At 37.0% G+C, this 27922-nt stretch overlaps 1 protein-coding gene across 1 annotated transcript in view; it reads left to right on the plus strand.

Moving 5' to 3' along the window:
* The first annotated feature begins 21269 nt into the window (after positions 1–21269).
* Positions 21270–27922, plus strand: part of SNCAIP (synuclein alpha interacting protein) — a 49988-nt gene continuing 43335 nt past the window's right edge. The window contains exons 1-2 of the mRNA XM_026046611.1: positions 21270–21372; positions 26551–26623. Of these exons, the coding sequence (XP_025902396.1) occupies positions 21316–21372; positions 26551–26623 (130 nt within the window). The 5' untranslated portion in view covers positions 21270–21315. The remainder of the gene's footprint in view (positions 21373–26550; positions 26624–27922) is intronic.

Here is a 27922-nt window from a genome sequence, read left to right on the forward strand (position 1 = left end):
GATATATACCCATATATATTGTCTGTATTTGTGATTGTTGAACCTCTCTACTGTATTAAAATGTTTTATTCATTTCTGCCAACAAACATGAGTCAGTGGAAAATGATGGGTGCAATCATTTGAAAAATGCGCATTCACAATTTGCCTGTATTCAGCTCAAAGTTCAGGCTGCAGATGTGTAACCATTCATTTTACTCTTCTTAGTGATGCGTGCAAGCCTCCTGAGGTTTCACATTTATGAATTTCCTACATTGTTTCAGATATTTAAAGTAGACCAGATAGGTGACTAGGTGACATGAAATAAAATTTGTGTCTTACTGAAATAAGAGAGTGTGTGTGTGTGTGTATATATATGTCAGCACTCAATCTGATTTTGTTAGTTTGGCTGCTGTGTGTTCATTTGTAAAGCCAGAAATTTAATTTGCAGTCATCATCTGGTAATAACAAATATTGTTTTATGTGTGTTTTCTCCAAGGATAAAGTGCCGCTGCCTCCCCTCCCACAAAAATATCTATAGAAGTATAGGAAAAAAGTGTTTATCTTTTAAGCTTCTGCTTAGCATTCTGCTAAGCAAGTCTTTTAGGTCAGAGTTCATCTTAATTTGTTAATTTGTGATGTTTCTGCTCAGTCACAGTTTCCTAGGCATAGTTTTGTCATAAAAAATTTCATGATCTATATGTGAAGATATTATTTTAACCTAGGTTTAATGTTGTAATTAAATTACTGATATTCAAAACAAATGTACTTGAAGAGTTCTTTGGGTAGCTCTGTTTAAGAAAATATTTTCATAGTATATAGGAGGTAAAAGTGACTAGTTACTCGCTGTCCAATTTAAACAAGAGACTTCATACATTAATTGCTCCAAAATCTCCTAATGGCAAAGATCCCGCTGTTACGCATGTTCTGTTTTATTACTGATTGATCCAGATTGTGCTTCTAGTCTAATTTATTCCTACTTATAGCTTGGAAGGAAATCTAATTATTCTTTTCCTTGGTTCAGTTGTTTTGTTTAGTTTTAGTCCATTCATTGATCTCACATCCTTAATGTATTTTCCCCACTTTAAGCAAAGGGTTAAAAAATAAAAGACTCATACATCATCTCCATTTTAGCAGAGCTCCTCTTTGCACATCGTTGAGGTCTTGCAATTTCCTAGCTCACAGTACTAGGACAGTACAGTGTAATTAATTGTAAATTCGGTATTACAAGAACTAGAATAAGAAATATTTACAGTATCAATCCATTGCTGTGATTTTTTGTTCCTGAAAGTCAAGATCCAAAAACATATTTCCCCCAAAAAAACATTTTTTTCCCTTTCATACAAAGATTGATTGCTGAGATGAGGAAGCAAATGAAAACTGTTTTAACTAAGCATGCCATGGGGTTTTTTTGTGACTACAGTGTGAAAACGTTTCACCAGCAACATCAGACACACATACACACAAATCTTTTTCCCTAAATGGATTGGCCAAAATTGAATAGGATGCTTGAAATGTTACAGCATGTGCAAAAAACTTCTAGAAAAATTTGCAAATCAAAATCTTTTCTAGACATAGGGCTGCCAGATGGCAGCATAATACATAATATGCTTTGAGGAAAATCACTTCCATAAAACTGAAAAACTTTAAAAATAGCCAGTATTGTATTGACCTCACCATAATTCTGCAGGGAGGAGAAAGTCATTCGCTTCCGAGCTCTGAAACCTAAATTTAGTGTATGTTAATAAAAAGAGTCTTTTTTTTTTTTTTTTAATTACATCCCTCACTCACACTCTATGGAATACTCTGAAGTGCCCTGTCCTGGCTGAGAGAGATGGTGATTTGAAGCCAGCACAGCTAATGCCAGAACTGCTACTTCATTCTTTGGCAAAAATACAAGGATAGTCAGCGCCTACTCTTTTCTAGACTCAAAGGTAGCTTTTCAAAGAACTGAACTGGGAAGTGCACACATCTCTCGACTTTTGGGTTTCAGTTTTCTGCCCCAGCTTCAATTTTTAAGATTTACTGACTTGACAGCACTGTTTTTCAGTCCAGTAAGTGAATCTCAGCTATTTTAGCAGCCAGTAAGTGTAAATCTGAATTTTAGGCTCTGTAGCGTGTATGGTAGTGCATGATATTCAATAGAATTGATTTTTACATGCAAAAAGGCAATGTAAGCCCTTTCCCAAAAAGAGCCCTTTCCTTACATATACAAAGAGTCGACATGATTTTTTTGTCATAGTGGGCCTCCCAGATGATTCCAAAAAAGCACGTGAATAATTAAATCCAGTTTATTTAGCATGGAAATAACTGCTTAAATGGTTGTGCTATATTAGAGAATTTGCACAAGTCTTAAGTAACTTTCAAGCAAAAATCTTTTAGAAGAGTGTGATTTAGTAGGTATTTGGTGATGGGCTYTATTAGCATTTGAATCTATCAATTGAAAGGACTTGTTATTTGCTTCAACATTTGTGGTTCTACAGGTGTGCCTAATTTCTTATGGAAACTTCCCTAGAGCTTGGTAGAGTTGGTATAATTTCTATGAATTATAATTTCTCTGCGCAGATAGAGACATGAGCTTTTTTTTTTTTTTAATGGTGTGTTTTTTTTTAATGGTGTGTTAAATGTGTGTTTTTTTAATGGTGTTTTAATGGTGTGTTATTACATTTAGGTCATGAGGTAAGTAGTTTCATATCAGAGCTCCATCTGAAGTTGAATGTAAAACACCTGATTAAGCCAGTTTCATTGAAGTGTTTTCAATTGGAAAACCTTCTTTAAAATCTTTTTGTCCTCTGGTTAATCACTTATTTTGAAAAAAACAATGGTSATCTATAGCATCATTTTACAAGGTCTTTATCGGTTAGATGCAAAAGAAAGAATTGAATTATAGGAAACAATTTTGTATTTTACTATATTCATAGATACTATTTTTCTCATGTTAAATTCTCATGTTAAATATAACAGGTTTTAAGTTATTAATTTCATGGTGCTGAATTGGTGTGAACTAGATGAATTTGTCCTTTCAGACTGAGTATCATGTTCTGCAGTGATGTCCATAGGCATCCCACTTAACTGGGATGCGCAAGTTAACTGGGATGCGCAAGTTAAAACCATATAGAGTTCTATTCACAGGCAACTACAAATAGGTGGACATGATGAACAAACAGCCCACCTTACCTCAAACCTGAATTAGCTGCAGATGCCTGCCTTCTTATATATCCTTTAGAACAAGCTKACTGTTATTAGCTTCCTCGTGTAGATTTCCTACTTGCCTAAAATAGGGTGGGCTGAATCCATAGTTCCCGCAGGACCTTGATTTTCCTTACTAAGGTGTACATTTCTGTAACAGTTAAATGACTGAGTACTTGCACAGTGTTCAAACTGTTGTACCCAGTAGTGTTTCCTAGCTTATCATGTYGACCAATTGTATACTCACCCGGCTTCCACATGTGCATGAGCAAAATGCCCTGGCTCATGTGCTCCCTCCCATAGCGACTGGCTGCTGTGGGTGAGAAGCCCAAGTGTATGGGTAGAAAGGATGCAATGCGAACCTCTGGCCAGGCCCCTGGAGAAGCTCAGGAGTGCTAACTTCACAGGACATCCTTCAGTTCTGCCATCAAAGGGCTGCACCCACCAAGCAAAAGGACGAAAATTTGTGTGTGGCTTGCAATTCCTACTCACTGTCAGGCTTTACACGGAAAAATAAATCATGCTTAGTGCTGATAGCCCTGAGGGCTGTTCTGCCATCCAGAGGGACCTGGACAGACTGGATGACTGAGCGGTTAGAAACCTCATGAAGTTCAACAAGGGCAAGTGCAGCATCCTGCACTTGGGGAGGAATAACCCTGGACACCAGAACAGGTTGGGGACTGACCTGCTGGAGAGCAGCCCYGCAGAGAGGGACCTGGGTGTCATGGTGGACGACAAGTTGACCATGAGGCAGCAGTGTGCCCTGGTGGCCAAGAAGGCCAACGGGATCCTGGGGTGCTTTAAGAAGAGCGTCTCCAGCAGGTCGAGGGAAGTGATCATCCCCCTCTACACAGCCCTGGTGAGGCCATATCTGGAGTACTGTGTCCAGTTCTGGGCTCCCCAGTACAAGAGGGATGTGGAGCTGCTGGAGAGAGTCCAGCGCAGGGCTACAAGGATGATCAGGGGCCTGGAACATCTGTCCTATGAGGAAAGGCTGAGGGCGCTGGGCCCGTTCAGCCTGGAGAAGAGGAGGCTGAGGGGGGACCTGATCAGTGTGTATAAATACCTCAAGGGAGGCAGTGAGGAGGAGGGGGCGGCCTCTCTTCAGTGGTGTCCAGCGACAGGACTAGAGGAAACGGCCACAAGCTGAGGCACCAAAAGTTCCACAGGAGCTTGAGAAAACACTTCTTGACAGTGAGGGTGACAGAGCCCTGGCACAGGCTGCCCAGGAAGGTTGTGGAGTCTCTTTCTCTGGAGATCTTTAAAACCCGCTTGGATGCAGCCCTGTGCCCCGTGCTCTGGGTGACCCTGCATGAGCAGGGGGGGTTGGACTGGATGACCTCTGAGGTCTCTTTCAACCTTGGGCATTCTGTGATTCTGTGATTCTATGCTGCGGTACTAAAAAGGTGTTTCTTTTGTAAAAGTACTAAAAAGATCTTTTAAAAAGATCTGCATTTTTCACTACAGTTTGATCTGCTGAGTCTGCTTTTGTGTAGTTAGTTCTTCATCTATATCACTGTGACTACTGCTAGTAGGTTGCATGGACCTCGTGTTAAGTGTGATGCATGTCTTTTGGGACTGTACTTCCTTTGCTTCCATATCGTTTTCCACAAATCTAAAGAGGATTTACTGCTAAAAACTCAGTTTGTAATCTGTACCTGTGCTAGATCTCTTGAGTATTTGAACAGTCCTATACAGTGTGACTGTAGTGAGTTGCTAAAATTTCTTCATAAACCATCAGAAAATTGAGAACTTATGGAGAAAGAAACTGTTGTGTCCAGAATCCTGGGTACATCCAGGATTCATTTGCTTGTATCACTCCTCTAAACCCAGCAGAAATAGCTTTAAGGCAAACCTTGCAAAATAYGTCTCATAACAGCCTCTTCAGTATAAGATGTATAGTGTACTTCCAATAGRAAAAAAATGTGGTATTTTAATTTTTTACAAGAAAGAACTGATGTTGGTGACAAAAAGGACATGAACCTTTTGAATAGCCAATGACTTGAATAGCTGATTAGGAGACTGTGAGAGCTGCAGCCTAAGTGCTCTTTTCTTTCCCCAACCAGGGCTCTTCATGAATTGTAAGGCATCATCTCTCATCTCCTAAGAGTGTTCATAAAAACTATGACTGACTTCTCACTGGCAGGGGCATACTTACTGGAAGATAGATTACWAGATGATAAGCAACCAAAGGTTGTATTTGTGAGTAGCAGTTAAGTGCTGAATTGCCATTGCTATCCCGAGTTCTCTTCCAGACTGTACAACTATGATAAAGATCAGTGAATCATCTGTAGAATCAAAACTCCATATGAACATCCTGGACCAGACATGGTTCCCAGTTGCTTTGCAATGCAAATTCTGGGATTAGCCACCTGGTATGATATATGAGCCAAGAAATCCTTGCTCCTCCCTGCTTACCAGATGTAATGTTCCTTTTACCTTGCAACAAGTGAATGGAAGAGTTGAGGCTTGTTTAAAAGGAATTATCTCTTTAACAGCTGTAACTTTCACTGATTTTTTCTGAGTAGTATTAAAGCTGTCATCTCCTGCTGAAACTGGGCTGGATTCTACCTGGTGTGTTGTTGCTTGTTTCAGTATACGTATATGGGGAAAAATAGGTAGTAGCAGAAATATTCCTTTGTTGGAAAACTTGAATAACTGTTTTATAACATAGCCTAGCCAACTGCATTTATTTCCAGTAAAGTGGCTACACTTGTATCTTGGTCACATGCCAAGACAGATGATGTGTTTTATAGATGCAGAAAATCATGTTAATAAAACTAGAAATTATATAGTGCTACTATCCACAAATACAAACTTTCCTGTGACARTATTGTTTACTTAAAAACTAAACATTATAACATTAATGCTTAATTTTATGCCCAGATTTTTAAATAAATTTAACCAATCAGTATTTCTGCTTACTTGTCAGTTGTGGATAACTAAATATTTGCTTGTGAAGTTAAGCTGATGTCTGCCAAACGTTCTCAGCTAGACTTTTTTTTCCTCAGCAAGTAGATGTTTTCCTGGTTTCTCATTTTATTCTTTTACACCCTCCTAGGACTAGAAGTAGAAATGTTACTTGTAATTTTTTGTGGAAAAAAAAAGGAGATTGTGGTATTTGGATATACATGCTTTCAATAATTGCTGTCAACAGATTGTACTAAACATAACAGCTGTTGCTGGTAGGCCCAATAGTCATTACTGCAGAAGAGTTCAAGAGTGCAGTACAGGCTGTCTCAGTGGAGATGGAGGAGTTGGAGGACTGGAAATGAAGATGAGAGCTCAATGGTGAGATCTTTCTGGATGGTAAGCAACTCTGGCATATGGTGTGTGTAACTTGTATCACATTCCCTTTCAGAGCTCCTGCTGTGTGATACAGTTGCATGATTTTGCTTTTGAAAGCCAGAGGCTAGGTAGGAACTAGAATTTGAAATCAGCTAATGCTTGCYAGAGTTCAGAGCTATCTCTTGTTAGCACACTTTCTTGTTGCATTGAGCTGAAATGTGGTGGCCGTAGAGAGAAAATTAAGCTAGTGATAAGGGGGAGAACACTTAGTCTTACAAGTCTGTCATTTGATAATTATATCTCCGTTGTCCATCGCTTTATCACTAAGCCATTTCTGTTCTTCTTTATCGTAATCCTACGTAGTTCTCGCTCTCTGGATCACTATTTAGTGTTATACTGTTATGAGTATGACTTATTTGTTATTCAGTGAAGTTTGAGTAGAACATGGAAAAATAAAACAGAATGCATCTTTAGCAGTTTTGAAAGGTTCATCCTTACTACTATTTTTATTTTATCTGCTACCTTAAAAACTTTGAAACTAACACCTCTTTTTTTTCCCTCCATTTGAGACYAATTTTTGCACCATTCAGTGTCTTCATATGCTTGAACACGAGGCACTTGACTGTTCTTTCTCAGCTGCAATCGTTTCCTGTTATCCATCTCCAATTTTTCCTACTGTTGTCACCCTTGTCCCTCTATTCTGATGATTTTCCAGACAGTAAGGCTGCTTTTTGGCTCCTTCATTTCCTTTCCATGTGTCCTTAATTAACAGTGACACCCACTGAAGTAGCTGGAGTCCTTTAGGCAGAGCACTTAAAATCTTGGGCTTTAAAGGAATCACATGTAATGGAACAAAGAAGTCTGAGTAGTTGTCTGGAGAATACAGTCCTGGATGGAAAGTAACAGAAGTGGGAATGAAAAGTTTTTCTGACTGTTTGTTTTAATAATTTATAGTGTGGAGTCAAACTTGAGAGATTTAAAATTTAGCAGTAGGACTTCTGTGGTCTAGTTTTGAATTGTAGTAACAAGTCATTGTGGCCAATAAGGATCCAAAGAGTTCGAAATACTATTGCAATATTTTTGCATGTGGTGAAGGACGGCACCCTTGCATAAATGCTATTGCAATATTTTTGCATGTGGTGAACAAAAGCACACTAATCTTCCCATCTATGGTGCCTCCACATGAAGGGAGTCAGATGTAATTTTTCATATATGTTTTTTCTTTCCCCTTTCTGTAGTTTCTGTATCTTCTTTAGCTATTTCCACTTATACTAAAGGTAAATGAGAATAAAATACTAAGTAAGTAGTCAGAATGGAAGTTCCACATCCACTTTGTACTACTATAGTAAATTACATAGTGTACAATATAGGAATAAATTCTTCTTGGTATTTCCTTATCTTTATTGCCTTTTAAACACAGGATGTAAACTTACACAAATAGTAAAAACTAGTATTGCTTGARTGAAGACTGCAACGTGTTATCTGCATGGAAGACAGTTTTAGAAAAGGCAGTTAAGAGAGGAGTTGATAGAGTTTTTCAGAGATAACATGTACAATAATTGTAGCAGATTTATGGCTGTAGCACATTCTGGTTTAGGTATAAATAGATAATTGTGGTAGATAATACTGATCTGGTATGTTCAAGAACCACATATTTAGAATAAAAGGTCAAGATAGTTCTTAGAGATTTGTTCTTCTGTTAATTCCGTTCATTTCTCTTCATGCTTCCACATTTCATGTGATCTCCTTTTCTTTTTTAACAGGATTGTCTTGTTTGATGCTAGAAGATGAAAATAGAAAAGAAATAGCTAAGAAAAAATATCTAGGAACTGAGGGGGACATACTGTCCATTTTAGATTGTAGTAAAAGTCACYTACATTGTTAAAGTGGCAGAAATTTTAAAAAAAAATTCGCAATGAATGTTCTCTATTTACAATGTCTATTTACAGATATGTGACTTTTATATGTCCCTAATGGCTTATTGATATTTAGATGAATGACAATTAGTAAAGGAGCTGTGCTGATCTGTTTGTGTTCTCTTTGATGAATCAGTCAATAGTAATAAAAAGACTGTAAGATCAATTTCAAAATCTCTTAGCAACCATATAAAAAATAACAACTTTATTGATTCTCGGATAATTGGAAGGTATGGTAGGAGCTTAATGACTCAAATGTAATGAAAAGCATTTATCAATGGACTGTGTGGTGGTTATACWGCATTAGGAGCCTACATTAAGTACTGTCAGTGCGGGAGTCTGGATGTGAGCTTTCAGGGGCTCCTTCTCAGGCATACGGAAGGGGAGAAAACCAATATTGCAGAATACCTGTAGGAAAAGGCACATTTAAAGGGAAACAGGAGAGCTGTGTTCTCTTTATTAATCTAGCAAGTTCCTTAAAAGGATGTGAAACATGCTCTGTTGTACATATGTTCTAGATTTTATAGGAGAGACTTTGTGAGAAATGTTTTCTGAGCTTGCTGGGATATGGTCCGGATTATGGCAATTTCCCATAAGAACATATGTTTACCAGCACCAGCTTCCTTTTGAAATACTGTAAAAAGATTAGTAATTCTTTCTTTCTTTCTTTCTTTCTTTCTTTCTTTCTTTCTTTCTTTCTTTCTTTCTTTCTTTCTTTCTGAGCAAAACAAGCAGGATATTTTGGTCATAATGAGCAGTATAATGAAATGATAAGTGTGTCCCAAATGCAGCTTGTTTATTTAATGGTTATGCAAACAATTATTTTAATATATATACCTGTGTCRGAAAGGCCTAAAAAGCTTTAAGCAATATTGTCTCTTTTTGTTCTTTATTAAAAAAAAAAAAAAAAGCTGTAATTTTTAAAGAAGGACATTAAAATGAAAAAGCATTGCAGTCATGCCAATGTGTAAAAATATATACGGAATGAAAAATCGGATCATGTCTGCCTTGAGTTTAGTTCTCAGTGTCAGAATAGTCTACATTACTAATGTGATATCCAGTAAGTGTTTAAAATTAAACTTGTTAAATTTAGTCTTATGTGCAGTTATAAGCCAGCAAAATAATAATAATAAAGATCTTAGAGAAAGCAGTAATGGTTAACAATCGCCCATTAGCATCGGTACAGTACACAGTATTTTCAGGTATTTTTCCTACTCTCGCTTGTAATGTGTCAGTGAGATTTCTGTTATTTCGTTAGCTTATTTCACAGTCTTGATAGATGTTGCCCATGAGATGTTTTCCCAGAGTTTGTTTTTTGTTGTTGTTATTGGRAAAAAATATTCACTTTGTTATTCACAGTTATTACCTTCTTCCACCATAGTTAAAGATATTTAATTCCTTCCATGACATTTATACCCTTAAAATATTTTTAACTTATTCACTACCTTGAACATGTTTTTTACAGAGGTTTTGGATTAGCTGATTTCCACATGTCCCTTTTAACCTGAACAATTCTATGATTCTGTGATATGTTTTGCGGAAAATGATGTTCAGTCTGTGGATTATTTCTTAGGGTATACTGGGCTATTAAGAATGTCTCTCCAGACTTTTTTTCCTCCAGTTTTTGTTTTGTTTTGAGAGAGCAATGCTTTTCTGAAAGTGGAATTTTGTGAACTGGAAAAATATTTTAATGAGTTAAGGTTCAAGKTTAAAACTTCAGTTTGTAAGTGCACAGTTCCATGCATAGCATCCTTCTTCTTGAAAGCACTGGAATTTTTCATAGGAGAAAATAAAGTTCATTTTCATAGAGAATATGCTTTTTATAAGGTAGCCTTTTGAGTAGCTTTGAGTAGCTTTTTGTTTTGGTTTAATATTTTATATACCTATGTATTTTAAAGGAGACTTTAAAGGAGTATTCCTGCTGTAGCAGAAATTTGAAAACTAGTACTGCAATATATATTCAGTAGAAGCACTTCRTTGTCATAGTGTTATACTGTTACAAAATTTTTAGTGGGAAAACTGAAAAGAATATTTCAGGAGCAAGTCTTTATTTAAGATGACATGATTTAGTATATGATAATGGTTATATATTTAATGAGAATATATAAATTACAAAATGTTATATGTAATGTCAGTGGTTATAAAATCATGAACCTGAATGTGTTAGTTATATAATCATAAAATGGTTTAAAGGAAGGCGCAGAACTCATTACCACTTAAAGGGCCTTTCCCACACAAAAGAAGGGAACAGCCACCCTGCTCAAATATGATGGGTCTTTGGCAGGAAGTAGCTTAGTATAGGTTAGTATGCAGAATGAAAGTAGGAATGGAAATTAAGTAAAACTATAAAATATTTTCTATGTGTGGCTAGTTTGCTGTCCTGCAACAGTGCATCATTTCATCTTCCCTCAGATGGAAGTGGACTTTCTAGGTGGAAAATTATCCAGTAAGGAATAAGCATATAAAAATTACTGCTTAAAGTTACTCTGAGGCCTTCTGTGTGCAGGTRGTAGAATGACTGATCCCAGGGGAGAGATGCACTCATCAAGAGCTGTGTTGCTGTGCTTGATATATCCATGAAAGCACTTCTCTTCTTATGGACGTGGCTGGCAGGTGGATAAGCGGCAGCAACAGGCCACGTTGCAGGTCTCATACAAATCGAAGGTTGTTAGAACCTGCAGTAAATTACACGTCCTTAACATTTAATCTGTGACTCTGTCGAAGGCAGTGGCCACATGTTCCCCTCTGCATGTGCAGAGATTGTCCAGATCAAACATGGTCAAAGACTAAGAAAGAATTAGGTGACTGGAAAAGATTATGGACATTTTCTTCCATAGTTGACACAAAAATGATCCTACATGAAAACTTTCCCTTACAGGATAGAATGAAACAAAGTAAGCATATTAGTGTAGGAATGTAGTGTATTTCATATTATCAGTAAGTAGCCTTGTAATAGTTCAAAGGGAATACCAACATAAATTACTCAAAACAGCAAATCAAAGGTTGGTCTTTAAACAGATCACTGACCTCTTACTTATTTTGATAGTTTCATTGAGAATACAAGGGCAGTGTATTAACTTCTGTGCAGTCCTTGAATCACATATGTTGTTAGAGTTTTAAGATAACAAATACTAATTTCCAACTCCGAAGGTTTCTCCTTCAAGGCTAATTAAAGCAAACTATTTTATTTTTCTAGGCCCTCTTCCAAAATGCTCGAGTGCATGCATTCTAACTTAATGCTTTGAGACCAATTTTCTCTATTCTTGGATCTCAAAGGAACTGCAGAACGGTGAGGTGGAAAGGATAGAAGTTATTAGAAGAAATTCAGAGTTATTCTCATTGAGCTTACCAGATATCTTCACAACTAGGTTAAAGTGCAAACAATTTCTCAGCTAGGCATACCACTCAGTAGGCTTTGAACACTGATTTCTTTTTGTTTGGGTTGTTTCCTTTTGGCAATGGAGAAATGAATTTGGACTCTCTTAATATTAAAATTAACAAATGTTCATGAGAGCACTAAATAGAGTAGTATTTGGAAGAGAAGGCAGAGGAGACTGTAGGGAAGTGTCTCTWAACAGCCAAGCACTCCTTGCCTCAAGGTGAGTAAAGTCATTGTCACACAGAGATTGATGGTAAAGGTTTCATATACTTTAGGTTAGCTCAGATGTCATCCTCTGAGTTAGACTTTGCTTTTGGACTACATAAATTATGTAGAGTACTATTTAAGGGACTAAAAAAAGTGTGAGGAACTGACAATGAGCATACTTTATCCTTCCTCTGTGCGTCCTGACATACAGATTAATCCAGAGTGCTTATCATCAGTCATTGTAATTATTAAAAATAGTAAATATGAGCTCAAGTTGTGAATTTTCTGTGCAGTTCATGAGGGTAAAAAATAAAGCATGTGAACCACACAGTTTTACTACCTTTTCATGGCTTCTTTAAATAATCTCTCTTAAAACTTGTAGAGTATAAACCCAATTTGTTTTATGGTCAAGGTTGGATTAATTTGCAATCTTGAGGTCTGGGTAGGTGGCTGGGAGAGGTATGTCTCTGTTCAGCGAGAAACAATTATATTTGCTCTCATGTAAAACCAATGTTGAATGTGCACTGACTTCATTAGGAACAGAATTGGGCTCGGTATTTGTGGTTTTTTTGAGGCTGTGCAGTTTTTTGTTTGTTTGTTTTCAATTAAATCTTAACAATAGCATCCACCTAGCATTGGAACAACATTGTATTCTGCTGCATTCCCTATGCCTGTCCTATCAGCATAACTGTGTAGTATTTGTGTGCTGATTAAAAGCAGTGCTTTTACTTTGACTTGCTTCAGGAGTACCATAYTATTATAAATTGCTGCTGCGAACTTTTGAACTTGGGTAAACTTCTGAATAAACGTGATAAGGGATAAGGTAATCCCAGTCTCAGAATTCATTCCTTCACTGAAATAAATCAGATCATTTTTCAGTCTCACTGTTAACTTCACTTTTTTTACAATAAATTGTTATTTCAAATTCATCTGTGCTCTATCTCCACTCTCCTATTGAGGCTCCCCCATTTATATTTTTATATTTTAAAGTTAACTGGGCAGGTAATTTCCTTTGCATGATATATTTTCCTTGGACTACATAAAAGGAAGAAAAGTAAATAAACAAGTATAAAAGAGGTGCTAAGTCAGTGAGAGAAAATCCAGACWTTGAGTGGGACAAGTAATAGAAACAATGCTATTTCACATAATCACAAAAAAGTCTCTGGGAGCCCTAGAAGGTAACAAAATTGGTTGAACAGTACACTGCAGACTGCATTAGAGTATCACAAATCCTCAAATGACTTATTAGTGTCAAAACAGTGTCACCGTGTGTCAGATTGTCATTTTATTTGAATGCAGAAGCTAAAAGGGAATGCTTCAATAGCTAGAGAACCTGAGTCTGAGCTGCGCTGTCTGACTCTTCAATCTCAAGTTGTCCAAATACATGTTCATAAAGCCCAAGTAATTTCCCCCTTGATATTAATAAAGAGCATRGAAATATGAATGAGAAACTAGGGCTTTGCTAGAGCACCTGTATTTATAATAGAAAAGATATTTTTCATGTGTGTGACATAAGGATGGAGCTGCAAGCTTTCTGTACTTTTGGTACTGTCTTCTTAGTTATACATTTATGGCCTCTACTGCTATCATCTGTATTTGCTGAAGAATGATTTTTCAGTTTTTGCATGGATCTTCTGCAAAGAATGACCTTTTCCAAAGACTRTTGCAACATATTTGCATCATGTTTGTTCTTTAATTGGTTTACTTTTGTAACATAGATCTCTTCATAGACAAGGACACAGACTATGTGGAAAACTAGATAAACATAGAGTGAATATATGATCATTGTTGTGATGAACATACTGTTTTTAATATGGRGCAGTGCACAGATGAACACCAGGAAGCTTGAGAAGCAGTAGGACTGTTTATGACAGCTGGAGAGATGTGCTATTGGCCTCAGCCAGCCTTGTGAGAACCCGCTGTTCAAGCTTCCTTTCTTACATCAATAGTGTATCATCACTATTTCCTAGGTATAGTAGTGGTCCTAAACAGGATAGAGTGCTTTTCTTGCACTGCATATCAAACTTTGGTTAGAGGACCAAATAGATTTTTGGTACAACTCCATTGTAATTGTGGGAAGTGGGGAGAAATGGATAAACTGAATCAAAGTCCCAGTTATTTTCAGCTGCTGACAGAAATTGTTCCTGAACTATGGATTTTAACTGGGTGCTGAACTTTTCATTGTGTAATAAATAGATTTAAAATAATAAAAAATACAGTGTTGTATTTGTTTGAAACTCATCTAATACATATTGTATCTTGCAATCTTAGTCATAGATACTTACCAGGTTTAAAACATTTCTTAAAACTCCTGTTTATTTGTATGCTGAAATAAATGATGTAAAGCCTTTCCATTCTGCCTCTGAAGTTTGTTCATATTGAGCTACAATAGCGTCTGATATTTAAGAAAAGGTTTTTTAAATATTAAACCTATAACTGTAAAATGCAACATTATCTTGGAATTAAAAGATATCTTCGTAGCATTTATGGCATTTAAAGCTTAAAACGTCAATATTAACTGTCTTAAGGACTGCACACATGTCCTTAAGGAAACCATTTGTCAACTGCTATAATCTATAATACTTTGTATATATAATACTAATAAAGTAATAAATACTTTGTATTTGCTTGATTTAAGTAAATCCTCATGCATCCCCAAATTTGAGTTTAAGTAAATCCCYATGTATTTTGGTGTAGCAGTTTTGGGATGCAGAAAATAATATTCTATGTTGCATTTAGCAGCATCTTTTTAGAGTGACAACTGAAGTATATGTTTAATAGATACTCTATCTTTTGTCTATTCCTGTTTTGTATATATTCAATTATGCATTCTCAGTTACCAACACTTAATTGTTTGGGGTTGAGGGGAAATAGCGGGAGGGAAAGAAGGTGGGGAGGCACTCAATAAATGATTCCCTTGTATAGCTTTGTATATTTAACCCTTCTCAGCAGCACAGAGCCCCATCTTGGCTGAAATATTGGATAAGATTCTGTCCTGAAGCTATCAAATTTGCTGCATCTTTCCTACAGATAGGTCACTACAATCCAGTTACACTCTTCTACTCCACTGGTTGGCACTAGGCAAACAGAACAAGAAAATAAACCTAGTACCTATTTACCTGTTACCTGCTGCCATAACAGTGTTTACAGTCACTCAAGCTGACCTGCAAAGAAAAGTTACTCGTCTCTATGGCCTTTTTGTTGCCTTAAGTATTTGAGCCTGGCTAAAACCATAGCCAAAGGATTTGCACTACAGGATCACTGGTTAAAGCATTCCCATTGGCCTTGTGTTCAGTTGTCTTTGTCCTCGCACTGCCCCACTGCAGCTCCTTGGGTCTGCTGGTGCAACTGCTTTACAGGCTGCTTTGTTGAGACATCCTGGAGGCTTGATCGAGCTTGGAAAAGAATTCTGTRAACAATATTCCACCTGTGGAAAGGGTGGTGTGCACCAAGAATATACAGTGGACTTTGCAGAAATTCTGATTTGTTCCCTGTTTTTATCACACTATGCTTTCTTTGCATTACTGTGAATTACTTTGCATTATTTTTTCCCTTATTCACCTAATTGTGWATTTTATTTGTCAGTAACAAGATTTCAGTTCAGAGAAACCACTTACAGCTGGGAAGCATAATAGCAGAGGAAGTGCTATGTTTTTCCAAAACATAGCTCATATTTGAAAGGGAGAAGGGTAATTTGTTTTGTTTTGCTTTGTTTTGCAATCTAATAATTGCCTGTTAAAATACAACATGTGCAAGATACATTATACTGGTGCTACTATTGCCACATTTCTGTGTCCTAATTTTTAGTTGGATATTTTCTTCATTATTTCCTAATGGAAATGTGTCATGGAACAATAACAGTGTTTTATCTGAATAGATGTGGATGAAGTATTATTTGATTTTCTCTTTTAACCTTTGAATTCTATGAACAGATAGAATTTATTTTACCTGTATAAATATGTGTGTGTATGTGTATCTGTCTCTGCAGGCTGAATTGCCAGACAGGAATTTATATGGATGAAAATTCTACAGAATATTTAACATGAAGCTTGACTTAGTTAAATATCAGAAGTTTCTGCTAGCATGTGGCAGAAAATAATCTGTATTGCTCTTACATTGATGTGGAAATTAAGTTATTCATTTGTTGCCATCCATTACTAGCATTTGTAAGTTTAATTGCAAGTCATTTTTATCTTAAATTTGAGCAGTTTGCTCATTCACAAGTTTGCAGCTTGTGAATGCTGCACAGTTTGTTTATACTTCTGGTGATATGCTGGTTTCAGCCATTGCAGAGTTCTCAAAATAATCACAGTTCTGACTACTACCCTCACCATATGGTTTGCATTATATATAGCGTAGTTCTACTATGTTAAATTGTATCAAGAAGTACACCTCCTGAATCAGACTCCAAGTATAGTCATGGGAAATCTTATTTGGTCATGGTATTTGTTCTCTGAGGTGTTGTCCTGTTTCACCACATCAAGAAAAGACTGAAAAGCTTTTTTTATGGAGCAGAATGCCTGAGTCTTTTACCCTTTCTTTACAGATAAATGAAGACTGTCTTGAGAAAGGAAAGTTTTCTATAGAGAAACTGTGTTTGTCTTGGTTACCAGTTTTCTCTTCATGAGTTTTGGCCTCTCTGTGCTTCATATGGTCTCTATTGTTTCAGAAGACAGATGGCACAGTCTGAAGGGAGGCAGTGTTGGAGTACCTCAATGGCAGAAGACTGCCGTGATGAGTTTTGTGCATCTCTGGGTGAAATTACAGAATCAGGGAATGGTTGAGGTTGGAATGGACCTCTAGAGATCATCTAGTCCAAACTCCCTGTTCCAGCAGGGACACCTAGAGCATGGGGCACAGGGTGAGTCTGGAATCCATGCATCCAGACAGATTTTGAAGACCTCCAGAGAAGGAGACTCCACAACCTCCCTGGGCAGCCTGTTCCAGGGCCCTGTCACTCTCACAGTGAAGAAGTTCTTCCTCACGTGGAGATGGAACCTCCAGTGTTTCAACTTGTACCCATTACTCCTTGTCCTATCACTGGCCACCACCAAGAAAAGTTTGTCCCCATCTTCTTTGCATTTTCCCCTCAGGTACTTAAACATATTGATCGGATCCTCTTTCAGATTTCTGTTCTCTAAGCTAAATCGGCCCAGCTCACTTGTCTTTCTTCATACAAAAAAAATGCAAACTTAATAGCTATGGGAAATACTCTTGTCAGTGGGAAGGTTGTTGCAGAAGGTGTAAGCTCTATAGAGCATTTCTGCCTTTTACCATACCTTAACTGACCTTAGTTGGTTACTGGTGACTGTTTTGCCAGGTTTGACTTTTAGATAAGCAGTAAGGAAATGAGAGATGACTTGCTTCTCACCATCAAATGAAAAGGACAGTATTAATTGTTCTGTGTGTTTACTGCTGACCCTTTTTACGAGAATATTTTTTCCTATTCCCTGAAAGCCTTACGGACACAGTGAATTACAAGAACTGGAGATGAACTACAGGGCTCACAGACAAGAGGGAAAACTGAAAGAGAGGAAGACTTTCCACTGGTCTAGGAGGATTGGATTAGGTATTACTTAGGAAAACGGGCCACCTATAAATCTATGGGCCCGAATGGGGTGCATCCAAGAGTGCTGAGGGAACAGGCAGGGGTTGTTGCTCAGCCGCTCTCCATCATCCCTGCTCCTCTGATCTCCATCATAGGTTATGGAGAGCAAGGGATGTGCCAGGGGACTGGAAGAAACCAGCATGACTCCAGTCTTTAGAAAGGGCAAGTGGGAGAAGCCGGGAAACTACAGGCCAGATAGCCTCACCTCTGTCCCTACAAAGGTGATGGAACAGGTCATCCTAGAGAGCATCTCTAGGCATGTGAAGAAGAAGGAGGTGATCAAGAGTAGTCAACATGGATTCACCAAGGGGAAGTCATGTTTGATCAACCTGATAGCCTTCTATGATGGAAAGACTGGCTGCCCAGATGATGAGAGAGTCATGGATGTTGTCTACCTGACTTCAGGAAGGCTTTTGACACCGTCTCCCATACTATCCTCATAGGAAAGCTGCGGAAGTGTGGACTGGATGAGTGCACGGTGCGGTGGATCGAGGGCTGGCTGGATGGCAGAGCTCAGAGGGTGGTGATAAATGGGGCCGAGTCCAGTTGGAGGCCTGTGGCCAGTGGTGTCTCCCAGGGGTCAGTACTGGGCCTGGTGTTCAACCTGTTCATCATTGACTCTGACGAGGGCACAGAGGGCACCCTGAGCAAGTTTGTGGACGATACCAAGCTGGGTGGAGTGGCCGACACTCCGGAGGGCTGTGCTGCCATCYAGAGGGACCTGGACAGGCTGGAGAGCTGGGCAGAGAGCAACCTCCTGCGGTTCAACCAGGACAAGTGCAGGGTTCTGCCCCTGGGGAGGGATAACCCCAGGCACTAGGACAGACTAGGTCGACCTGCTGGAGAGCAGCTCCATGGAGAGGAATCTGGGTGTCTAGTTGACAATATGTTAACCGTGGGTCAGCAGTCTTTTTACCTTTCAACTGTGGTATTTTGATTCTCATTCTTGATATACATACCACCTTGGGAAATGACAAAGAGTAGATTCTGAAATCCTGTAATTTGTGTAAGACAGCACACAGGTAGCTGGCATTTATTTTACTTCTGAAACTGACTTATTTGGCAATGACAGGCAAACATTTTTGCCCAGGCAGTTTATTGTGGGAGCATGTTCTGACAAATGTGCTTCATTTTTGCAGAAAGTCTATGTCTCAGTGTGTTTTAGTTCATTGGATAATACTGTGTATTCATTTTTTGAACAGTGAGACTGTGGTAAGCAAGTGAACTTAAAGCTTTTCTTACACAAAATTACTGTCTGGTGAAAATCATCCCAATTCTTATGGTAGGAGGCATACAGAAGTCTAAAATGACAAATCTTAAATTAGTGTTCCTTGAAATGACTGAGATCTGAAATTAGGGATCTCTGAACCACATACTTGAATGCAGGTGATCCCTGCAACATCCCTGAAACAAGAATGAAGTTCCTTCTGTCATCACTGGGAATCATTCCATCCCATTCCATCCCATTACTGGGATCATTCCTTTTCCAAAAGAGTGATGTTTCTGGTAGTTGTGGATGAAAGGGCATAAACTTAAATAACTGCATGTTTTTTATGAAGTAGAAAAGCAAATTCTTAAAAATAGTTTTCTTCAAACCATTTTTCTAAACTGTTATTTTTTATTCATATTCTCTTGTGATAAAAATGACCATAGCTAAGATATTTCAGAAATTTTCCTTGTATAGGTTCCCTAAAAACCTGTTGGTTACTTTAGTTGTGACATAATTAACCACAGGGGAATGAAGTTGCATGTTGTGCATCTTTTTTTATCCCTGTTAGTCCAATCTGGTCACTCTCATATACAGCACCCTCCATGTCCTTGAGTTAGCCTCTGTTCAGAGATCATGCCTTCACTTTCCACTTCACGCACTTTGCAAGGTTATCACTCAACMTATCAAAGTCTCATTTCCTATTTCTCGCTGCTCTCTGGAATATAAACTTGGCTAGGTTTTAGGGAAATGTGTTTTGTGCTCTGCAGATACCAGTAAGTATCTTTGCAGTTTTGTACCATACCAGTTGTCTCTGTCTCTGCAATCTTTTGTCCTAATCTGCTTATCTGCAGTGTCAAGAAGATGTTAGCTGGTCTGCAAATAGTGATAGAGGTTTTGCATGATGAACACAGAGTAGATACATGACTAAATACAAACAAAGCAAAACTATTTTTTTACTGTTTCCTGTGCTTGCAAAAGCAACTTGGTTGTTATTTTTGATATGTGACAACATTTTTTCACAAATTAGTGATAATATCACCCAAATACAGTATGTTAAAGTACAAAGTTTAAAATATCYAGAAATTGTATGTTTCTCTTCATAAAGCAAAACAGCTGATTCCTTTCACTGCAAAGATTTTGTCTTGATTCTAGAAATCTTCTCTGAGAATAAATTGGTATTTGGGGATTCTTCAGAAGAAACAGGTTCTGATCAAAGGATCACATTATAGCCACGTTTGTTTTATCATGTAAGATTGGAGCAAAGATTTTACTTGTTCTTATTTTTTCTTTTTTCAGCAATCTCCTTTCTGTGTGCTTCACTCATATATAAAAACCATGTTGAGAGCCAAAAATTAGGTAATGTTCTTTCTCTGCAGCTAAAGAAACATCATGTTTTTATTTCATTTAAATGGAAAGCAATAGTGAACAATCTTTTATCTTCAGTAGTTTGATGAGAAATAATTTTCCAGCTTTTGCAGTTTTGCAGCACAGAATGCACTTCTCAATTCCTCCTTTAATAGCTTTTCAAGAACATATATCTTAAGAGCAGTTTTGTGGTTGGGGAGGTATTATGAAGGAGATTAATGATTGAGGTTTTTTGTCTTGCAATGAGTATAACACCTGCAGGAAAGAGTTTACTTCAAAACTTTTATGTTAGGCAATACTTAACCAAATATTAGAGATTCATACYATGATTTTGTTTATATACACAAGACTGAATTTGTATTATTCATAAGCATATTTTTTGTCACTTTTTTTTTTTTTTTTCTCCTTCAGGCACTTCCTTTTGTTATGTACAAGTACTGGAAGTATTATCTTGCTTCCATAAAAATACTTAATACTTTGCACATCATTTAAAAATGCATTATCACCCTTTATCAGATAACTTTAAAATAGCTTCCTTTACAGCTTTAATTCTGTATTGCTAGTCTTTAGAGATGATGTCTGCCTTCATTCTGATTAGGATTAAGAAAGTTGAATGTTTTATCGTTCTTCATCTTCCAAATTTTTAAGCTCAGATTTATTTAGAGCACTGTATTGAATTTTCCAGTGAAATTGCTTGCTTTGTTCCCAGGTAGAATCTTCTCTTCTTTTTCCCCCTGCTGTGAGGAAATGTTGAAGAGTCCTCAGAGTCCGCGCTCACAGCTAGACTTCTGCTTTTTCCTTTTGCATTGTTTTAGAGAGCATGCAGACAAAGAAGAGAGAAACTATCTATAAGTAAAACAACGTCTTTGAACATTGAAGTTGTGGAAGGACTGAGTGATGCAGATTAAAATCTGCATGACTTCCAGTTTAATTACCACATAGTTATCCTTCCCTAATAGTTAGAACAACTTCTTCAGTTGTGCAGGTAATAGGAGATAAGTTTAGCTTTTAAGATAAAGTTATGAAAAAATTTACTATGTAAATGTTTTCAATATTCTACTAACTCCGTTACAATATTTGTGTATGCTTTTGATTTTTTAGTAGATAATCCTTTTCTCTTTTCTGAATTAGGTCTTTRCTACTGTTCTGGCTCACCCAAAATGTCCAGAGAAGAATAATGGAAGCCCCTGAATACCTTGATTTGGATGAAATAGATTTTAGTGATGATATATCGGTAAGTTCAAGTCTTTATTTATTCAAGTTGAGACAATCTTAGCTCTATCTCAGTCATGATACAATGCAGAACACTTGTTATAAGCTAGATTTCCTTTTTTACCTTAAATATAGGAAAGTTTAAATAGTTTGAGTCTAGTATAAAAATATATTATTTTGTAATGGTAGTCTTTTGAAAGGGTTTGAGTCCTCTACTTCAATTTGTGAAAATTACTTGCAAATCAAATTAATAAATTTATATTATTTCTGGATTGCTTATATAAGAGTACATAAGACTCTAGAGAGTCTTGAATAAGTTACTCATTAAAGCCTTAGTCCTTGAYATGATAGTTTGTCCACTTTTTTAATTACAAAGAGTTCCCAAAAGTAAAAACTTACCTGCCTCTCTAATCTCAGATTTGCTCCCCCTTCACATGATTTGCAACTGCACTCTTTTCCACAGCAGCCATCTTAAAATCCAGCAGTTTTTTAAGTAGGTGTGATGTAGCTACTTGTGGCATTGTCAAGTGCAGCAAAAGGCAGAAGGACTTTAAGGGTTTCTGAGACAGCACTAATCCTAGTAGCAACCATAACTGTAAGAAAAAAATACTGCTTTTTTAAGGTAGTAGTTAGTGTTTCTTATAGGAAGCCCTGATATAGTATATTTCCTTAGTAATACTTCTGTCGATGTTCCTGCTTTGTTTGTAACAGGCCTGCTAATACGCTAAATGTTTAGTTAACAAGGGACCTGAATACGTAAATAAAATCCACCATTGTCAGAGTTTATTAATTTACTCTTCAGGGCTCATTTACTATCAAAGTTTATCTCCCCCCACATTCTTTATATACATATAAGTATATGATATTATATATWTTTTTTTTTTWAAACAAAGAGCCTTGTTTTTCCTTCAGCATTTGAGAGTCCTGATTCATTTTAAAACATTCCAGATGCCTTATTTGCAGATGGTTTCCTTTTGGAGAGGATTTYGCTTTTACCTATTGTAGCATTGGTTTTCTCCGTATGCAGAAGAGAGCAAATGCCCAAGATATTACAAGACAATGAGCCAGTCCGAGAGGATACCGTACTCTGGGCAGTTTCTTTTTATCACATTTATATGGTAGATCATGTCTTGGTATCTGTTTATATACTCAATTTTGTAAAACTCTAAAACATATTAGATGTAACCTCTCCATGTCTCTCCCATTGTGGCTGTTGCTGCATACTGGTGGGTTAGGTTACTTACTTTTCCAACGAGTGACTCAGACTGCCTTTTAACAGTCTGTTCTCTGATGTGATGCTGAGTCTTGAATTAAAAACTAGCACAAATTATAGAGGGAGCATTTTTACTCTCCRCCTTTAGCAAGCAGGGAAAATGAAGGGTTTTTGCCAGAAACAACATAAAAAGGGAATTCCGGGTTATTCTAGTGCTGTACTCATCTCTCAGTTTATATATAATATGCAGTTACCTGACCTCTATGTTTTACCATTAAGGAGGCATGGAATGAGCAACTGCAGCACATTGGTATTAGCAACTGAAATTGTTCTTAAAAGCCACTTTATTCTAATCCACTGRAAAAAAAAAGTATTGACTAAAAATAATGATATAAAAAAAACTGCTATAATGATGTATCTGAGAAAGTACATGCATTAGAAAGCCACTCTCTTAGCCCTGATTCTTGTAAACTATTTAAGCCAAAAGAACCAGAATATAGTAACTGCAGAAAATACGCCAAGATCTGCTTTAAAAAGCAAATAGAGACTTAAATGTTTTGTGGTTTGTTTTTGATTAATATTGCATTTGTACATAAGTAGATGAAACGGCACATTTCTCAAAATAAGATTTTTATTTTGCAAATTGATATGTTGCAGATGAATTAGATACAGCTGATCTGAATGTAGTGTAGACAGAATAGGTTTATGGGACTCTTGCTTGCATTACGCAGTGATAATACTCTATTCACAGTGATGGTAAGCAACAAGTTGAATATTTTTGTTAATTTCTTTATAAGTTGTTGGTAACTTTTGTGTTGGTAAACACAAAAATTAGGACCTGTAAGTTGCATTAAATATTAGGTACATCTTAAAATAAAAATGTATTTTAAACCTACCCAATTTTCCCCATTACTACTCTGATTTTGTACATAAAATTATCTCTGCTTGTAAGCTGTATGGTCGTGCTGCAGTTACTTGAAGGTTCCMTAGTCCTTTTGCTAAAGAACAGGATCTTAACTTCACTGCAAATTAAAATGTTTATTGTTTTGCAGAAGTAGTACCAAATGACCTATAATGCACCTTCAGGTGCAAGGTATTTGTGAACTAGGGGGGGAAAAGTTCATAGGTTTGATTATTCAAATAGCTTTGACCAAATGACAGACTGATCTGTGATGACAGTGCAGAACTGGACCAAACTTGAAAGTTTCTAGTAATTCTTGGATACAAGAGCATCTTGTACTCAAGCAGCACTGCCTAGAATGGTCTTGCTAGAAACTGATGTTTGCTTTATCATGTCTTACGTTGTGTTACATGTGTTCAATGTGTTAAAATCTGAGAAACATATTTCATTTAAAAGTCTGACATTTTTATCAACTCAAAATCTGTAGTCCGTTTTGCATGACTAGCAATGCTTTGTTTGAAGAGAGAGGTTCAGTTCTCCCCGGAAGTGATAGTGTCTGTTGAAGAAAAACAGAATTATCTGCATTTGCATCAAATACTTGTCACCTTCTCTTTTTTGCTGTTATTTCTCTTCCACCTGCCTTCCACCTGCAGCTATTATTCCTCCACCTTACAAAGTTCCCAAGGATTTTACAGAAATTCACTATCTGAGGTTGGAGGCATGCTTTAAAAGCAAAACAAAAAAAGCCATCACAACAGACAAGAGAAATGCAAACAAATAAACCAAACTCCCTATCATCAATCAAAATGCTATTACAAGCATTAGCCTTGTAAGAAGCTCTTGTTTCTGTTAATGAATTTCTCTGTCCACCACAGACTAGCTAGGAATAATTGTGTCTATGGATGGTAAAGGTCCATTTTAACAAGTAATTTCATTTGCTTCCTGGAATCCTTGTAGTGTGTCCAGTGAAAGCCAGTTGTCTGTCTTGACTACAAAATGCAGATGGGAAAAATGTAAATGTGCAAAAGTCCTTTTGAGCACAGAGGTGAGTAGGAGGAAGTCTGTAAGGAAATCAAATCAGTATGACTAACATGCATTATCAAGTTTATAACCTATTTAATAGTGGGTATTTTTGGTGGTGGTATTAGTAGTTGAACACCTGTTAGTGCCATGTTGAAGCCGAAAGAAAATTTGTTCTTCCTGGAAAATATAGAAAAAAAGACAGTAAGAAAAATGGCTCTTTGCTTTTGAGGGTGCCTGACAAAACACACAGTGATGGAGTACAAAAGGCCTAATTCTAATTGAATTACAGACTGTGTAATGGTTTAAACTGCACCAGCTGGTCTTGTGAAGCTACTATATTCCTTGGAGACGTGTTCCTTGGATTCTTGTAAGAATCTTGCTAGACCAGTTCAGCAATGCCTTCTAATTTGTTGTGCTGAAACAGCTAGATATATAGCTTAACAGCTCAGGCTTTATTAAACAATAGCTACTCTGAAGCAAAGCACATGGTGTTTGTGTATGTGTGTGTTTAACTTGTGTTAATTTGTGTTTAGTAGCATCTTTCTCCCKGTCTCCCTTCATCTGCCATCTGCTGCCTTAGTCTGTCAGATTTTAGAGCAGCCATTGCAGCCTTATATTGATCCCCATGTTTAACGTGGATTGGAGATACTGGGTAGTTCTGTGGAGTGCTGCCATGTATTTTAATAAATAAATTCATTGTTAGATATTGGGAATGCTTATGAGAGATTCTTACTGTCTCGGCTGAATTTTCTTTATATCTCTCTGGAACAGGCTGTCAAAGACAAGACATTGGAAGTTTCTGAGGCTGCATAAAAAAWTTTTGATCCATAGGGCAACAGTCTTTCTTAAACTCACTTGAAAGAGAGAAATTATTTCTGCAGTTAGATGAGCTTTACATTATGTTATTTGAAATAAATTGTCAACTGTGTGTTAGGAGCGAATTAAACTTCCAATGATGAACTGTCAACAAAAAGCCAGGGAAGTGTTTTCGTCCGTAAAGCTGATGTTTTTATGTGTTGCTTCACTGTTCAATTGCACTCCAGCTTAAAATATCCATTTATTTGAAGCCATGTGGTGTTTATATATTCTTCAAAAATTTTCAGTTGTGCTAATTCTAAATGCTTTTTTTTTCTATTTTCATTTCTAAAATACGTTTTTGTTATTTTTATTTACAAAGCCTTTGATATTTTGCACACATGATAATTTTCATTTGCTTAAGCGAAGATTTCTGTAAGACTAAAGCATTAGGTTAAGATTTAGTATTAAGTAACTTAATTTCTGTATGTCAGAATTTGTGTTTTATAACACTGGTTAATGTGTCTTATTCAGGTTATTTCACAAGTTTTAAAAGAAAAAAATACTGATTAGAATGTATAAACATTTGCTGTCCTCCTTATTTACCTTTTTAAGACTGATTTCAGAAAGTAACATATCAGTTAGTTAGGTGTATCTGTCATATCAAATAAGTAATACATGTTTTCTTTAATAAAACCTGAAATAGAGAAAGGAGCCTGTGGCATGATATGTATGTGTACATGCATCACACTCTGAAATCCTTTCTCTGAGGTGAAAATATTATGCATTACTTTTCTGTATTGCTTTGTGAACGCTTGAATTCCAAGTCAGTTCAGCATGCAGTATTTGTGCAAAATAAATGCTGTGTTATAACAAATGCCCCTTATGAGAGAAGTGAGGCCTTTGCTGTTTACTTTCTAGTTTACTTTCTAGTGAGTTATTCTCACCTTTGAGGTATCTGTGCATCCCATGGACAAAATGGGTATGTTAAGGATATTTATGACTTGGTCAATGATAGGCTATAGGAAAGAGAAATCTGAGGTGGTAGGGTGCTTTACCACAGCTTTGACAATCTGTTCTATATTCTTTGAGGTAGGACAAAGTTGGCTGTATAGACCAGTGCCACTGATTTCCTTTGTCCTATTTGAGAATAATATCAGGCTGACAAAAGTACCCTCAGCTTGGTGATCCAAGAGAAAACTTGTAAAGTCTTACATTTTACCTTTTTAAATGGATTACTTCATATACATTTTTTGCCTTTTTTTCAGTATTCCATAACTTCTCTCAAGACCATTCCAGAATTATGTAGACGGTGTGATTCACAAAATGAAGACAGATCAGGTATGATGCCCACTTCTGTCTATTCTTCRTTTTCTAAGCTGCTTTTGACCACGTTCAACTTGGCAACATTTGCTTCTTGGCAATGTTCTGTTGTTTTGTTTTCTTTCATTTTTCGAGCAGCTTTCTGCAAATATGACTTCTTTTTTTTTCAACAGATGTTACTTTCCTTCATTAGAAGGAAAATAAGTTCCAAAAAAGGATTTGGCTTTACGCAGATAAATGTAGGGCTTCATCTCAGCAGCTCCAAACCACAGTATATGCAACAATTTACTTGAAAACCCGAGAAACCATTGGTGACAAGACGTAATAATGTAGGCGCCAATGAAAAAATGTTGGATGCATTTACTACCCATATGGCCACGACTAGTTTGAGGGATGATGTTTTGCCAGAGTCTGAAACTCTATCAAGGATGCTACATGTTAGAATCTACTCTAAGGCATACTGTAATAGTTAAGATTAAAGCAGACTTTTTGAGTTTAATAGTGTAAACTAAATGAAGAATCATGGCATATAGATGAGAACCAGCTGGGGACCTTTCTTCCCCTCCCCTCACTCCCCCCCCAACTGACAAAAAAGTGCATTCAGTGTTGTTTTTCTCTCTGTAAATCAGATTAATCCTCTTTTGTTTTTCTCTTCCTGATGGACTAAAATGAATTGGTGAGAGGGACACTTTTTTGGTGAGCTATGAAAAGTTTATTGTGCTTTCTTCTGATGCTTTAATTGCACTTCATTAATGTTGCTGAATCTGAGACTTTTATAATGGAAACCTGAGACCTGAAATTCATGGGAAGGTAGAAGGCTATAAGAGCTGTGCAGTATTTTGGCAACTTTTATTTCTATATATCCTTTCAGGGAGTTGTAAATTACCAAGGTTTGTAACTAAGTTGAAAGTTTCTGAGAGCTACTTTTTCTGCCAGAGTCATTAAAGGCCAAGTCCTCACAGCTCTATGCCACTGCCCTGGGGAATAAAGGGAAGTGAAGCCTTCCTTGACCTGTGCACGCCGCCTGTTACTGCCCGCTCATGGCGGTCAGTAATGACTCACACAGTGCTACCTGCTGCGAGCATAGCAGCAAAGACCCCTTAATTTTTCCTTTTGTTCTCTTCCATTGCTCTCTTTCTTTGCATGCTCTCTCTCTCTTGCTTACACTCTCACTGGTGTTGTCTGCATATCTGTAGGAAAAGCTGATCATGTAGTTTCCACTGAAACAGAGAAAGCAATGGATTTGCTCAGTTACTCTAAGAGCAAGGTRAAGTGACAAAGGAGGGGAAGAATAGCCACAAAGTTGTTTTTTTACTG

Source organism: Nothoprocta perdicaria, unplaced genomic scaffold (assembly GCF_003342845.1).
Source record: "Nothoprocta perdicaria isolate Ctin4 unplaced genomic scaffold, notPer1 scaffold_45, whole genome shotgun sequence".
Taxonomy (NCBI): domain Eukaryota; kingdom Metazoa; phylum Chordata; class Aves; order Tinamiformes; family Tinamidae; genus Nothoprocta; species Nothoprocta perdicaria.